General features: G+C 30.8%; 1 protein-coding gene across 1 annotated transcript in view; it reads right to left on the minus strand.

Moving 5' to 3' along the window:
* Positions 1-17,301, minus strand: part of LOC129221292 (SKI2 subunit of superkiller complex protein-like) — a 43,146-nt gene that overhangs the window by 21,826 nt on the left and 4,019 nt on the right. The window contains exons 5-16 of the mRNA XM_054855751.1: positions 16,916-17,099; positions 14,709-14,902; positions 12,995-13,051; positions 11,953-12,084; positions 9,835-9,980; positions 9,306-9,452; positions 8,466-8,550; positions 6,539-6,645; positions 5,632-5,778; positions 3,708-3,804; positions 263-475; positions 39-149 (exon numbers count right to left, since the gene is read on the minus strand). Of these exons, the coding sequence (XP_054711726.1) occupies positions 39-149; positions 263-475; positions 3,708-3,804; positions 5,632-5,778; positions 6,539-6,645; positions 8,466-8,550; positions 9,306-9,452; positions 9,835-9,980; positions 11,953-12,084; positions 12,995-13,051; positions 14,709-14,902; positions 16,916-17,099 (1,620 nt within the window). The remainder of the gene's footprint in view (positions 1-38; positions 150-262; positions 476-3,707; positions 3,805-5,631; positions 5,779-6,538; positions 6,646-8,465; positions 8,551-9,305; positions 9,453-9,834; positions 9,981-11,952; positions 12,085-12,994; positions 13,052-14,708; positions 14,903-16,915; positions 17,100-17,301) is intronic.

Below are 17,301 nucleotides of genomic sequence, written 5' to 3' on the forward strand. Positions count from 1 at the left end.
AGATCTTTAGAAGGGAAAGGATTTTTTGCCAAACTTACTTTTACCAAGCTTTTTTGAAACAACATTTCAACCACTTCTTTGAGAATAGGTAGAATACCGCTGTGGTGTATTCCAAAACCACGTTTAAGATGATCTTCCATGACTCTTATCTAAAAAAAGTTTTTGCACAAATTTTAAAGAAAATATTCATTATACTATGAAAATTTGGTTTCAAAAAGGTTTAGGAAACAGAAAGAATTAACTACACAAAATTTAAACAAACCTGAGGTAAATCACGGTCCTCTCGCTTAAGCTTGTCAATGCTATCTCTGAAAAATTTAACAATTTCATTCTTTTCTTTTTGAGTTGTCAAGTCTTTGCTGTTCAAACTTTTAGCATGTGTATTACATCTTTTTCTTGAAAAAGTGAAACATACAGCAGGTAGAAGATTTTCTTTTTGCAGGTATCCAAGAATTCCAATATATACATTCTTTTCCTAATTGGGGGAAAAAAAAAGCTTTTAGCAATACTATGCGTTAATATGCAAGTACAAAAAAAAAAAAAAAAGGTAGGGGAACAGTTAATTCAGATAATTAGTTAATTTGAACAAGTTAAATTGCTGTGCTGTGCTATTTGAGCCACTTTACATGATTTTTATTCAGCTGGTACAAAGCATTAAGAATTCTCCCAAGTGACTGTGATCTTTATCCTCATAGAAATATTCAAAACATTAGCAAAACAAGTTCATTTATTTAAAAATTACAATTTTATTTTAGTCTATTCATAATTTGACTTTCAATTCCCATAGTTGCCGACATTTTAAAATTAACATTAGTGACACTTTTACAAAAATGAATTTAAGCATTTAAATTTGATTTTATATGGTTATAGGGAAAATATACATAAAAATATGCACCAATGATTAACAAAAATTATAAAAGGGCAAATAGAGTCAAAACATTTGATTTTGGTTACAATCAATACAAAAATATATCCTCTTTCCTTGTATATACACAATGTTTTAAATACAAATGAGTTCACATAAAAATAATACATAACAAATTTTATTATTGCAGTTTTTGCTCTTAAACTCGCTCTTATTATACAAAAATATTTCTTAAATGTAATTTTTAGCTTTTTGATAAATATTTGGCTTTTGCTTTTTAATAGCTTACATTTTTGCAATTCTATTTTACCCTTTCCCCTCCTTTTTTGTTGAAGTTATAAAAAATAGGTTCTTGAATTCAACCTCCAGTTTTTTCAATAACATTTGAGTTTTTATTTCTGTTCGAAAAATAATCCTTTTGTACTAAAAACCTCACTTTAACATCAAAAAAATGATTTCATTTTGCCTGTTTCTTTCTCATTCATGGGTCATTCCATATCAACTCACACACCTAAAAAGTGAGTGCTCACAGATTATAACAATATTTTGTAGGTTCATATGCATTTAATAAGTGGTTTTAAAAAAAATGACCCTCTAGCTGTTGTAGTATTTTAGATACAAGGGGCCGAAATTTTAATGTTTTGCTCCACCGGCTCATATTTGCCTGACCATAGCTCTGGAACAAATTAAGTTAGAAACTTGAACTTTATATAGTTTGAAAGTTTACATTAGAGCTTTTAAAATGATAAATTACATGATGCAAAAATATAATTTTTTCATTTTGAAGGTCATTTGAATTGAACTTTGACCTTGAGTATTTCCAAAAGTTATAATTTTAAAAATCTGAAAAAATATTTTATATAAACTGTTATTTTCTTTACTTGTGCCAAGTTTCATGTTGGGACAACACTGGGATCATGCATAATTTAAACTTTAATGCTACTCTGAGGGGCCAAAAATCAATTGCCATCAATTGAAAGTCAAATATGTGTGCCCAAATGTATCAAAATCATGCTGATAATACAACATGATAAAAATGAAAAATTCATTCAATGTGATGTGCAATGAGTATGTTACATAAAATAATTACACAAGTTTTCCATGATTATATACTTCTTTTTGACAATGCTTTGCTAGGTTGCTTTCTGCTTCTGCAATTTTTTATATCTCCTTCCAGTTTCTACATGTGAGTAAAAACTGGTCTCAAATCTTCAGGCACAATGTTATGGCAGATGAAAAGGATTAAAACCAGGTGCGCCTCGATAGAAGGTCACGGGAGGCCAATATGAGCTTCCAAAAATGTCCTTATTCAACAAATTTTGTCTGATGATTCTGCAAAATTATCATCATTCGGCAAAATTTAGAGTTCTTTTTGGCAAAATTATGATCATTCGGCAAAATTTAAAGTTCTATTCAGCAAATTAAGAATTTCTAACCTCCAAAAAATTAAAAGTTTGGGTAGCTTTTGCTTACAACAGACTAAAACTGCAATGCAATCACATGTTTAAGTAAAGAAAGTTCCAAAAGCTCTTTATTACTTGTAGCATTATATTAGGACTTTATAAACACGAGGTGGTTAGTTGAATCAACTTTTCAAAACAGTTGTTGGTTAACTTGTTGACTAGAGTATTCCATTGTCTTCACACAAGGTAGCTTCATAGATTCAATTTTTCTTCTAAAAATATCCCACAATGCTGTTAAAACTGAACCGAGTTGACTCAACAAATTTACTTGTGTGTAGAGGGAACGTTTAGCAATGTCCCGAAGAGTTGAATCAACTAACAAGTCGATTCAACTCATTGGGATGAGAACCTTGTTGTTGTTGTCTTGTGCCGGCAAGGCTGGCAATTTGGGGTGCGCTGCTTCACTTTTCCAAATGTGCCGTAATTTGGTTCCAAGTCCGACTTCCACAATACACACATGCCATAGGGACTTGTTAATAGGGTAGGCAACCATTCACAGCATAACAGCACATTCACACAAAGGAAGAACAAGGACAGGAGAGAGAAAGTACATCCATGCCCGAGCCGGGACTCAAACGTGGGACCACCCCACGATGGAAAATGGCATCTGTAAGTAATTCTGCAGACGATATTTTAAAAAGAGCAAATAAAATTTTAAAATTATTTATCGTCTGCCAAACATTGCTATATCATTATTTTTCAATTTATCATCAAACATCTGTTGCATGAAACATTAAATTATAGCCGACCCCCTAATTGTCCCAACATGAAAATCGGCACAAATAAAAAAGCACAATAGTGTGTATAATATATACAGTTGGCTCTCTGCTTAACGACGCTCTATTTAGCGACTTTCTTTATTTAACGACGACTTTTCATGGTCCCAGATGGTCCACTATAGTGTTAAAAGCATTCTATTTAAGGACAATTTTTTGTGATCCCTTAAAAGTCATTAAAAGCTTTAAAATAGTATCAAGCTTTTGCATGTAGTGCAATTAGAACAAAAGCTACATGTGTTCAAAAGCTACTTCATTTACCAAAATTCGATTTTTTGTAATGACTCCCAATGAAAAAATATTTGTATTAAAAATTTAAACATTTAGGTTTTTACTTTGATTACCAAACACTATCTCTGTATAAAACTTAAAAAACAAATTGGAAGGGGTCAGCTTGAAAATCTTACTTTTTTGATCGATTTGATATGGAATGACCCTCATCTTTTTTTAAACTGCATACTCCTTTAACAATAGATATAGCCTCTTCAGATACATTTTTAAATGGCTTGTAATTGTTACACATGTTGAAATTCCAAGTGAATAAAATGTTAAGCATCAAAAATCTCACAATGAGAAAAAACATTAAAAAACTAATTTACTCACCTGAGCTGGAGTTATGTACTGTTTAGGGCCCTTTGGACCTGTGGTGGCTTTTGCTTTACTCTCTCTATCTTTCTTAGCTTTAGAAGCTTTCATATATCTGCAGCAAAAAAAATACAATGTTTTGTTTCATGTTTCTTCACATTAAATTTGGTTAAATATTAAGTTACATAGCGAAAGCTATTAACTATATGCTGAATCAACTTTTATACATAAAAAAGCAACTCATTATGTGGAAATGTAGAGTAAATTTTAAAATCAATTAAGTACAATACATATATCAGAGGCATATCTAGCATGGGTGACACTCAAGGCGGTAATTAATGGTGTCACTCACCCCTACAAACACACACAGACAAAAAAAAAGTTTTGAATGTTCTACGTAAACATGAAATTCATATTATAATTTTAAGAAACAACTACATTTGTGCTGCATGGAACTTTTAAGTTGGCTAATGTACCAAAGATAAATAAAAACTATGAAAAATTTTTTATGCCCTAGGACCGTTGTAAGGTCAAAAAAAAATAAATAATAAATAAATAAATAAATAAATAAATAAAAAATAAAATAAATAAATAAATAAATAAATAAATAAAAATAATAATAATAATAATAGTAACGGGTTGAAGGAAATTGAGATAGTCCCTTAATTATTTCAAACATATCTCAAACACAGGGATAGATAATAGGGTTCAGTTTTTCTGGTTAAAGATATTATGCACATAATCCTGGGCATAATATTCACTCCATGGTGCGGGAGGGGGTGCGAGGGTTTCTTCTGGAAATTTTTTCAATTTGTAGATTTGAAAAGCATTTTAGATGAGCTTTGATAATATTAGGAGGGGAAGAGGTTCGGGGAAGTGCTTTGGAAATGTTTCAAAACTGTAGCTCTTAAAATGCTGTTTTAGACAAATTGTAGTGATGTTACAAGGAGGGGGGGGATTCACGGGGTGACCCCCGGAAAATGTGTAATTTATAGTTTTAAAAAGGCATTTGGAACTATCTTTGGTTTGGAGAATGTTCATGGTTGAAGAGGTTTGGGAGTCCTCCCCCCAACCCCCGGGAATTTTTGAAATTGCATTCTTAAATTCTCGTTTGCAGGTAATTTTTAGAAACGTTTAGAGGACACAAAATTTTACGAAATAACTCTACAAATGCAATTAAAACAACTCTGTAGAATACCGAAACAAAGAATGACTTAACGAAAAATGACTAATCTGTGAATCTCTATTTAGTTTTTGAATCGTTGCTCTCAATTTCTTAGAAACCCCTAAATGCATTTTGAGCGACACTTCCAAAAGGATGTCAGTAGGTGCAATCCCCCCTCCTCCTCTGATGCTACTCTGCTTGATTGATTAAATAAAATTTGAAATGTTGGAGAAAAATTCTGAGGATTTATACTTTCAATAAATTTTGAAATCTAATTTGTTATCAGCCCCCCCCCCCCCCCCTCCAGAGCGTGTCGCCTAGTGCAAGCGCCCCTGCATTGTGATGCCACAGCGTTTGATGGATTAGGTAACAAAATATCATAATACAAATTAGATTAGATTAGATAATTAATAATAAGAATTTGTAAATTTCAAAAACTTGGAATTCTACTTTGAGTGTCACCCTCAGATGTGCGACACACGGGGCAAACCACCCCCTACGCAGCGGTGCCACTGTATATATATATACAGTAGTGTCACAATGGGAGGGGAAATGGTTTGCCTCACGTGTCACCTGTCTGGGGTGACACCCAAAATGAATTTGCAAGTTTATATAAAATTTTCCAAATAGTTTAATTGATATTTGATTTATCAAGCACTGTAGCATAACAGTGCAAAAATAAAAATCTTTAATTAAAAATAATTATGGGTTTTAAAATGTTTTTTATTTTTGATCTTGCAAGTTCATGCAGCAAAATATAATCACAAATTTTCTTACTCATTGTCTAAGAAATTCCCACGTTCATCAATAATTGGAAACATGTCATCTCCAGATTTTCCAACGCTGCCTGTGTATAAGTAATAGACTAATGGCACTGGTCGTTTCAGTGTGCTTATTACATATATCTTTCTCTTTTTTATACGACTGAAAAATAAAATAAGTAGCATGAGCATCGAAGCATTTCAGATACAAATAAGTCAGCTTTAAAAAATACTAATTTTTAAAAACATTTAAGTTTTTAAAAAAAAAGTATATCACAATGTTGCATATTTTAAAAATTTGAAATAAAAACAATCTTTTGAAAAACACCAAGAAAAAATGTGTTACAGAAACTTTATTTTCTGAAGAAAAAAGTAGGAAAGCAAAATGAAAATTTATTCAAGACTGTGCAATAAATATATATTAATTGAATGGTGTGCATGAATAATGAGATAATTGCGATGAGTTAAATTTTGCAGAAAATAACTTTAAGAATAAATCATTAAAATTAGGGATAAAATAATATATGGTAAGTAAAATTTATGCTTCTAATATATAATTTGACTTGGTTAGAAATCATTTTTTAACTCACATAGGCAAAACTTTCAACTAACACTATTTTAGAGTAACAGACAACAAATATCATTGTACCATATATGCATACATATATATTTACTATTCACAAGTCAGATTTTCACAAAACTGAAAACAGTTTATAAAGGAACTAAAAACAATATTTCCTAGGTGGAAATCCGATTTTCCTTCAATATTTTGCTAAAACTCAATGGAACTATTTTTCAAATCTGACAATACTTAGGTTTTTATTGTATATTTATTCTACAAAATTCAATTCAGTGGTTAAATTAGTTAGTTATAATATAATTATTTATCAATTATAAAAAAAAAGTTGATTAAAAATATTTACCCAAGCCAGTCAGCAAATTCGGCTGTATTTGGCACTGTCGCACTCAGCATTATTAAATTTACATGATCAGGAAGCATAATTAACACTTCCTCCCACACAACACCTCTCTAAAAATAAAACATAATAAACTTCAAAATAAATTTATAGCTTTCAAAGTATTTACCTTGATATTTAGAACAAAATTGTATAATGCCATAATTATCAAACTGCCTAAATTACCAAGCAATCATTAACATCCTAATTGTTCATAACCAGAATTTAGACAGGTAGAGAAATATAATAGCTACTTCTATACATTAAAAAAAGTCCTTCCTTCCTTCCTTCCTTCCTAGAAGATGCCCACCCTTGGTAGTTGAGCCATTAGATGACACACTGACCAGTATACATGGGCCTACCTGAAAAGGTTGTACGGGAATTCTTTACTTTCCAGGGCAGAGGCTTCAGGTGTTCTGCGTTCATGGTTCTGTAACCACATAGGTGGCACTTTGGTGATATTAGGACACTAATATGGTGGAGGTGTGTGGCAAAATAATCATGGCCTGTCCTCATTCTTAAAGCTGCCACACTAACTGAACAGGGTAGATAGTGGTTGAGGGGACCTTCGGATTTAAGGCTATTCCGATGAGTCTCTCCAGCCTCTGACAGTTCCATCTTTGAGCTGCTGAATCAAGTCTTAGCAAAGTGAAGAGTCATTGGTTCTTTGGGCTGGGGAAGTTCTGTCCCTTGCTTTTGGAACTTTAGAGTCCACCTAAGGTCCAGTAAATAGTTCAGCCAGCCTGGAAGTCAACTAGGAAAACAGCTTTCTCAGGATTATTATGGTTTTCAAACTCAGCTGCTGCTAAGTGTATGGTGGTCACCTTACTATTTTAATTACTAAAGAGGGCTCCCACAGCAGAGTAACCCTGGAATTCTTAACACATTAAAAAAAACGAGCTGATGTGTGCATCACATGATTTCCTTTTACTCCAATTTAACGTCATTTCCCCATTATTGGCAATTTTAATGTGATTCAATAGTTTACTCTCTAAATATCACCAACAGTGGCTAAATTGTAATCTGATTTAAAAAAAAAAATCGCCAAATTTGTCGCCAAGTTGACAAAAAAACTTGGCGACCAAAAGACTGGCGATATATCGCCAAGTGTCCGCCAAATTATAACACCACCTGAGTTTACATTGAAATTAACAATGATTTTCCCCCAAAAAAGGGGCAAAAGACCCCTTTAGAAAGACCCGAATGCACCCAAAAGGGGAGGTGCACAACTAGACCCCATCCGGAATCTACGTACCAAATTTAAACTTTCTAGGACATACCGTTCTTGAGTTATGCGATGCACATACATACGTACATACAGATGTCATGAGAAAACTAGTAATTTAACTCAGGAATTGTCAAAATGGATATTTTGCGTGTCTATAGGTTCTTAGACACTTATCCATGTGTGGTCAAGTCGAAAAAAAAAATTCAACATTAATTCTGGGATGAGTAAAATGTAAATTAAGGTCGATTTTTGAGTGAAAATTTTTTCACGAATACAATACTTCCTTTTTTGTAAAAGGAAGTGAAAAGTAATGTCAAAGAAATTGTGAAATATTGTCTTTGGCGGGCTTGCATCAAAGAGACCCGATAGCACCTTGAAATTTGGTTCAAAATTTCTTCATGACCCGAGGGTTTGCACTTGGGTTTTAGTCTTTTATTTTAACAAATTCAAAGAATGTTAGAACAAAACAAAGATAAGAACGAAGTTACAAAGAATTTTCATTAGTAAGAGCAGTTGAGAGGGAACAAGCGTATTTTTTATAATTATAGACAAAACATCAAAGAACAAGTATTATACAAGTTTTTTTGATACTATAAATGATAAATAAGTTTTGAATAGTGTTCATCATATCATAGAGAGAGTATTAATTTCAATATCAATACATACTTCAGAATCATTAATGTAATGTACTTCATCAAAAATAACCCATTCCAATTCACGCACAACATCTGAACCGTGATATAACATCGACCTGAAAGTAATTAAATATAAAAACATTATATGCATAAACTTTTAATACATAACATTGAATGACAGTAATCTTTCATTGATACATCATTTGTTTTGTGCACTGTTTTTCATTATACATCCCCACAGGAATTTTAAAGAACAAAGGTGTTGCATGAAAAGTTATTAGTATTTTTTTTTTCTTTGACATTAATGTTGAATAGATGAAAATACGGCAGAGTGTTAAATCTATACACCTCTTTCACTTATGCACTTTTTTTTGTTGAAAAACCTCTTTACTGACACATACAGATTATATTAATGTCACACTTAAAATGCAGATTACATTCAAATGAGTGAAAAATCTGAAAAGCTCAGGCATCAAAAAGCAAAAAATAGTTAAATACTTCAGCAAAAAATTTTAAAGTTAAGAAAATATGACAAAAAAATTTAGTAAAAATTAAACAATATTAGCATATACAGTAAAGAATGGAGAATTTCAAATTGAAAATAACACTTTATCACAAACTTGAATTAAAAAACCTAAAAAGTGCTACATGCACAAAGAACAGGGACAGATAAGATGTGTATTTAAGATGAGTCAATGAAAATTTAAAAACTCTGGTGCTCTAATATAGCCTCAGAAAAGTTTACTCCTGCAGCATGGAGTACTGAAAAATAACCAACATTTATAAATTAAAAAAAATAATAATAAATAATTAACAATCTAAATTTTAGCATATTTAAAGAAATGTAAGAAAAGTTCATGATGTACTATACCTTAAAATTTCAGTAGTCATTATCAAACAAAAGGCAGTTGGATTTATTTGAACATCACCAGTAATGAGTCCAACATCTTCAAATTTGTCTTTAAACTCTCTGTACTTCTGATTTGAAAGAGCTTTTATGGGTGAAGTATAGATAACTCTGGAAAATGAATTTAGAAAACATTAACAGGGTTTTGTTTAAAAATTAAAAAATCATGAAACAATTAATGAACATTTTAAGTGAAGTAAAGTAAAAATTGGGGATAATTCAATGCAAAGTTTGAAAGAATATTTTGCAGTAGTTTGAAAAAAAAAAAAAAAAACATTCATAGATTTTATTGGTAAATAAATGTTTTCATCATAAAATTAAGTTTGAAGAAACACATCTAAAGCTAAAAATGAACAATAATGTAATATTCTTAGATTTAAGTAAATTTATTTTTTGAGTTACAATGCATCAACAAACACACACACACACTCACATAAACACTATACGTTTACAGGCAACTACATTTTCAATAAAAACTGCTTTGAAAACGAACCTTGTCACATTCTTTTTCGCTAAAGCAATAGCATATTCAGCAACCACAGTTTTCCCAGCAGAAGTATGAGCTGCTACAAACACACTTTCTCGTTTCTCTAGATGAAGAACTGCTCTTTTTTGGAAAACATCAAGTTCAAAAGGCCACTGCAAGTAAAAAATTTAATGTGTATTAGAGAATTAAAAACTTTAAAAAAGAAAAATAATCTCAAAAGTGAACTTTTATAACAACAACACAAATGATATTTAGGTTTAGGACAACTGTTAAGATTTTTCTTCAAAGCAAACTTGCAGATAACAATTGTTTTTCCCCTAAATTATCTTTAAACTTATTATTTCTTTATGGCATGACAAAAAATGAAAATGAATAAATAAATAAATAATAACAATAGCAGTAAAAAAAAGCTAGCACTTTTTTGGAGTTATGCAAAAACTAATGGATCTTTCAGGGGCCATGAAACTGATGCAAATATAAATTAAGAGTCAGTTTTAGTTTTTTTAAGGTTCACATGGCCTCTGAATTTTTTAATCATGAAAAATTCTCTAGTGTCATTATTATCTATAACAGAGTTTCCCAAATTGTGGCCCACAAGTCCATACCAGGGGGTTCGCGGTGCTATTCAGCTAAAACGTTAAACATAATTGAGATTGAAGGACAAGTAACAATATTTTAACTTAAAAAGAAAGCACATCGATGAGGAATAAAGAAGTTCCTCGGAATTCTCAGAAGTAAACATACTACACATTAGTTAATTTTGTGTACAAGACAAAGTTCATATTGAAACAAAACTATATTAAGTAAAATGCAAACACCGAGGCACATTTTTACAGCTGGGATATTATACTTTAAATAAAACTTTTGCTTCAAAAATTTCAAGATTAAATTTAGTCAACATTCAAAATTTCAAGCAAAGTCTGAAATAGATGAAATGCTATAGTTTGCAGTTGATTTTAACAATTATGCAGTACCACTGTTTTACAAATTTATTGCATAATGTGCATGTGTTTGTTCAGCAAATTCATTTGAAATGAAAGTAAACGTTTGAAGCTTGAGATTTTCATACAGTTACTAAATTTTGGACAATCATCCTTTCTGCCCAAATCGTCAAGGCCTAAAATATTTAGTGGACAGAATATATTGATATTATTAATTCATACAGTGTTGAACCTGCACCTGCTGGATTCTGTTGATGTAGTTTGTATGTGGTGAGCTGATGAATAAACGCGGTGAGCAAGGTTGTAGCACAGGTGCAAGTGGAATTAGTTAATGTCTTTTTCTGTATCAATGGTAAGCATATTATTTTGGAATTATAATTTCATTAGAAACATTAATAATGCATTGATCGCAATGAATGAAACTGCTTGCAGTTTCCAGCACTGGCGATCGATAGCAAGCAGAGGGCCGTAGCTCCCTATAATTGGGGCAATCTTTAGCAAGCATTGTGAAGGCTATGCAGATCCTAATCACGGCATTACGATGCTGCCAGGGTAGGTTTGCCCAAACCATAGTTAATATCTAAAATCTTAAAAATACAATTCATATGAAAAATTAACACACTTAAACTAGGCTAACAAACTTCAGAAGTTCATTTTTATTAGTTTACTTATTGTAGAAATTTAGCGGTAACATTTTTATTAATTAAATTTCAATTAGAATTTTACTTCCATAACTCAAAATAATAATGTAAAAAAGGAAAACCAGACAAGAGCTCTGAAAATTATACAGAACAATTAATAAATAAATTTAAAGAAAAAAACACATAAAAATATATTAGAAAAAAAAAAGATTTCACTGGGTCAAATCATTTTTACTTTTGCGCACGCTGGGAGGGGGGGGGGGTCCTCAAAGTTCATAATTTTTTTGGAGGGGGCCTGCGGAGGTCTGAAGCTTGGGAACCTCTGATTTACAACATAGGGCATCATTATTGCAACAATCTGCCTCAATTTTAATTAAAAATAATATACATATTTATTTAACATAAAAGCCAGTTATGTGGTGTCCACAAGTTTTTTTTTTTCGTAAAGAAACAAACATTCTTAAATATTTATAGTGATATATAGTTATTATGTCAATTTTTTTTAAATAAAATTAATACACAAAAACATGCTTGAAACTTACTGAAAAAGCCATTTTTGGAATCTTTTCATAAAAATCATCTACTGGAATATTAACATTTTCAACAACAGCCCATTCATACTGCACAGACTTTTTAATAACAGCCTCACTAATGTTCAAAACTGGTAAAGAAGCCTGCAAAAATAAATATTTTATTTCAAGAACTTTATGGTTTTTAATGTTTTACACTCAAACAAAATGAAATTCTTTTTATTGCCTGTAGTTTGACAAGGAAGATTGTGAAAGTTTCTTTTCTTTTTTTTTTTCAGGAAGTAGAAAAGAAAAGTCAGTTAAACTATAATTGCAATGAATACATTTTTCAGTGTTTTTTTTTGCATTGCTTAATGATAGCCTTTCCATAAATAAATAAATAAATAAAAATGGATGTCTTTCAGTCAAAATTGATAGTCGCACTGGAATTAAAGATAGGTAAATGCTTTTAAGTGTATAACTTAGATATAAGTATGAAAAATTAAGTAAAAGAGAGAGAGAGAGAGATAAGTGAATATTAATGATGCAATTCAATTGCATAAAATAACAATCTAGTAAATACAGCTGGCTCTCTGTTTAACGATGCTCTATTTAATGACTTTCTCTGCTTAAAGATAACTTTTAATGGTTCCAGATACTCCACCGTATTTCCAGAAGCATTCTATTTAAGAATGCATTCTGCTTAAAGATGATTTTTTGTGGTCCCTTGAAAGTCGTTAAATAGAGAGCCAACTGTACTGATGTTAACTACAAAGACCCTTTTATACACTAATTGTTCTAATTAATGTCTAACTACTACGTTACAGTTCATCACATGCAACAGAATATTCATGACCAAAGGTCTACTTAGCAAAAGATACAAATATTTTTGAACATTTTTGAATTAATGCAATTCATGAAAAAAATCACGTTTAACTTGAAGGTTTACTAGAAAGAATTGTTATTTGTTGGATACATACTGATGTAGTAGTTAAGTGAGAGAGAGACACAAACATAAAATTTTTTAGAAGAGTATTTTAAAAGATTAGGATCTTTTACAAGTATGCATACTCACAATTTTCATAATTGTATCATCATTTTCGGTTGATTCTACTCTTGTTTCAGATTGCAACTGAAAAGATTAAAACAAATGCACACAACAATAATTATTATTAAGAAAGAGATAAATTTTGCATTTTGTACAAGCAAAGAAAATGGCTAGTTAGCTTAATGAACATGATAAATTAAAAATTTCAATTTATTGAAGAAAAAAGAAAAACATGAAAAAGGCTGATAAAATTAATGTAATGTAAAATATTTATCGCCACCTATAGTACAGTTCACAACAAACAGCTAATTATAAACTTACAGTAAAATATTTGAGTTAGGGATTACGAAATTTTTTTTTACAGTACAAATGTTCAGTCATATGAAATAGCCATGTGCTTCTTTACATAGCTGCATTGAAACTCAGGGATTCCTATTATATCTGAATATATTCAATTTTTCTTATTTAATGGCAAACTTTTGCAAAAGCACATTATACTTCATTAAATTTTAGAATAAATTTTCAAGTGACTAGCAAAACATTCCTTAACAGCCTATCTAAAGTAAAAATTGAATACCTCTTTTTCAAGCAACAGCATTGAGTACAATAAAACTAAATACAACTGACAGTCTAAACATGTAGTGAGATAAAATCATTCATTATCAAAAAGCAAAATTTTGGGCATTAATACAGAGCAATATTTTAGAATATAGATTAAGATAGATTTTAACACATATATAGCACTTCACACAATTTAATTTGAAATTTCCTGTCAAGAACTCTGAGAACAAAGGAGTATTTACATAAGTATTTACAGAACAGGGGACAAAACTTTCATCCAGAATCTTGCACCAAAAAAGCACAAATCACACACTTTTTGACTCTTCTGTCCCTATTGGTGCCATCTTAAAAAAGAGATAGCAGCAAATATCAATTTTAGTTCAGACAGCCTTCTCCTCTATTTTTGATTTTATCAACTTTTTATCCAAGAAAAACAAATTGAAATGAGAGTCCCGTTCTTTTTGAAGATTATTTTTATTATTATTATTTCTGGGTTGAAGAGGGACTTTGAAGTACACATTTTTACTTCCCAATAGTCTTCATTTTCCATATAAGCATAACACTAGCCTCCAGCTTCTTTGAAATTAGTCGGGCTCCTCTCCCCAACCCAAATTCTAGAAACGATACACCGTTGGAGGATGCGACTCCGAGCAGTAATTCGAAATATGGATGAAACTGAAACTTAGCATAGTTAAAGCTCTTTACAGCGAACACAAATATGATAAAATATCCATTTCAAGAAAAATGAACACTCCTATTTTAATTGTCTTTCATTGCTTAGTTCCAATACATTGAAGTTTTAGTTACAACATACAAAATTTGTGGTTAATTGAAGATTGTTGAAACGGGATTTAACCATATTAACACTAGGGATCGCAAAAACCAATATATTGTAAGAGTAACAGGAATGCTAACTTTTAGTGGCAAGTTGAATGGAGGCTTTTTAATAATCAAAGTTAATACACTGCTATTTTCTGATGGGGGGGGGGATTAAGTATCATATGTGCAAAAAATTCTTTATGGACATGAAATTAAACTGATTTTTAGATAAAAAGATAAATAAAAAACATGTTAAAAAAGAAATTAAAAAAAAACTTTTTTGACAGTTTTATTCTTGCCATTATTTGTACTGTCCTTTGAAAATGAAAACATGGTATTGGGATAACTACAAACATACTACCTTGCTAAAGTCAACTTCATCCTCGATTTTATCTTCAGGTTCATTAAAAATTTCAAAATCAATTGAATCGTCTAGGGCAAGAACATCTGATAAATGGATTTTTTGGGGTTGCAATTTAATGTAGTCAGCAATATCATGGCTTTTTCTCTCAAATTTCATACCACACTTGAAACCAGGAGGCGTATCACGATATTCTGCATAATAATGTAAGTCAGTTAGTTGTTTCAATAGAAGTTTTTATGAGATTATTATTGCACCTTTTATGTACACATTGATACACATATGGATAAATGATCTGAGGCAGAAACTAGCAACGAAAAGCACTATTACTTTTGCCATCAAGTTTTGTTAATATATATATATATATATATATATATATATATATATATATATATATATATATATATATATATATATATATATATATATATATTAACAAAACATGATAGTATATATATAATAACAATAATAAAAGTGAAAAATATTGAAAAGACCACACCAAGAGCCCATAGATGCGCAACGCAGCAAAACTAAAAAGCCAAGTAAATATAAAATTAAGCAATCAGAATTTCAAATATTAAACAAATTATAAATAATAAATGATGATAAAAAGGAAAAATGCAAACAGCTATCAAGTAGGAATAGATAAAGAGTGAATCCAGAGCTCATCAGCCGTGGAGGATTCATTAATTATGGTCAAAAGACCAAAATTTTAACTATGAACTAGAAGAGAATGTTTAAGCTCCAGTACATGCAATATAGAGTAACAATGGGCAAAAGCACCACTTGCTAAGCTAAAAACAATAAACTAGAGTTCAAACCTAAAACTAAAAGCAGGGGGTTTCGCCTCGACTAATTAGGAAAACAAGTTCCGACAATTAGCCTTAATTAAACACTTAATACAAGCTGAATCACTGGACAGAAACCGCTTTGGCATAATGTTTTTCCTGTTTTATCAGAGGAAATCCCTTTTACAGACAATCTTTCTTCTTGACAATTGAGACCCAGAACTGATGATGCTCTTCTTGAAAAGCTTATGGAAGTCAATGCCGATTGTATTGTCTCAGCAAATAACGATTTTCTTCAATATTGGTTTTAATACCTCCTTCGAATGTTAGTGATGAAGTCCAATAAGAGATAATGGGGGTTTTGTCCACAACTGATCAAGCGGTTTAAAGCATAAAAACTCTAAAATATTTTTTATTTGCAAATGTCAACCAAGTCAAAAAAAAAAAAAAAAACTATAGAACGTGTTATAAATAAAATTGTATCTAAAAACAAATAAAAACAACACATTTCTTCTGCTAGTTCATTGGGTAAGTGTTACTTTTTACACAATATGCTTAGATTTTTAACCTCTGACCTAATTTTATGTTTTTCCATTTGGCACTTTTTTTATCATGATTTCGACATAATACGAAAAATCAAGGATTCTACTGCATGATACACACACATCTATTTATCATTATTGTTCTATCTAGTTACAGATATATCAAAAACTTTGAAGAAAACATAAAAATTAATGTATTTTTTTAGTCAATAGTTCAACACATATCAAATTGCAGTCATTTAGAAAAATTGAAGCGAAAGTGCGAAAAGTATGTTTCAGGATTGTTAATTAAATGAGAACGATTCCTCGGAATGTGGAAAGATTCCCAACAATCATCAGCTGAGGAATTGAGGCAATTTAGGGTAATTTTATAGGTGTTAAAATCAAGTGGACTCAAGTAAAATTTCCTGAAGACTGAAATTTTTAAAAGATTGACTCTCTCCTCCCAGGTCCATAAAAACTTTTCATATAGTCATACAAAATTTATTTTTTCAGTTTTATAATATTGCCAGACCAAAATATTTGGGAACATGAACCCAAAATTTTCGGAAATGCCGAAAATTTTGGATCACAAACAACCCTGAATGAAGGAGGCTTGTTTTACAGTCAGGTTTATGTGAATCTTTATTTTTTGTAAAAGACTTTCTTTTGTGATCAATTGTTTTCCATTTTCAAGGGCAAAGAGAATGCATTGAGTGATGCAAAAAAGAGGGCAGAGTGCAATGATGGTTGCTTTAAAAGGGACAGGAAGCAGCACTCTCCTAAAAATGCCTGGGGGAAATACTTAACAATGCTTAATATAAACAAAAATTAAAAAGAAGACATTTACATTAGAAAAGAATATCAAATTCTGTAGAAAAGATATGGAACACTATACCTCCTTTAAATAGATCAAGATTAAGATCTTTAGAACTCAAATGATCAAACCATGGTTCATCCATTCCACCAGGATGAAAAGGATAACTGCTGGTACTGCCTCTAACACCAGCCTCAGGAGGGCCAGGAGTACGAGATAAAGATGTAGACGTATTGTATGTACCTTGAAAAATATCTTTCACTTCCTGTTAAAACAATAAACAGAGAAATTTTAACATCAAGTATATTTTCAGTGCTTTAAATATTTAACTAGCATGCAAAAGATAACATTTCAGATGCATTCTAGGAAGCTCTTTTGAAGAGAATAAAGCAAAATTTTTCTTTTTATAGTCCTATAAAAATACCAAATTTTATGACGAACCTAACAGGCTGTTCAACACAGAATTC

The sequence above is a fragment of the Uloborus diversus genome, chromosome 4, assembly GCF_026930045.1.
Source record: "Uloborus diversus isolate 005 chromosome 4, Udiv.v.3.1, whole genome shotgun sequence".
In the NCBI taxonomy this organism is placed as follows: Eukaryota; Metazoa; Arthropoda; class Arachnida; order Araneae; family Uloboridae; genus Uloborus; species Uloborus diversus.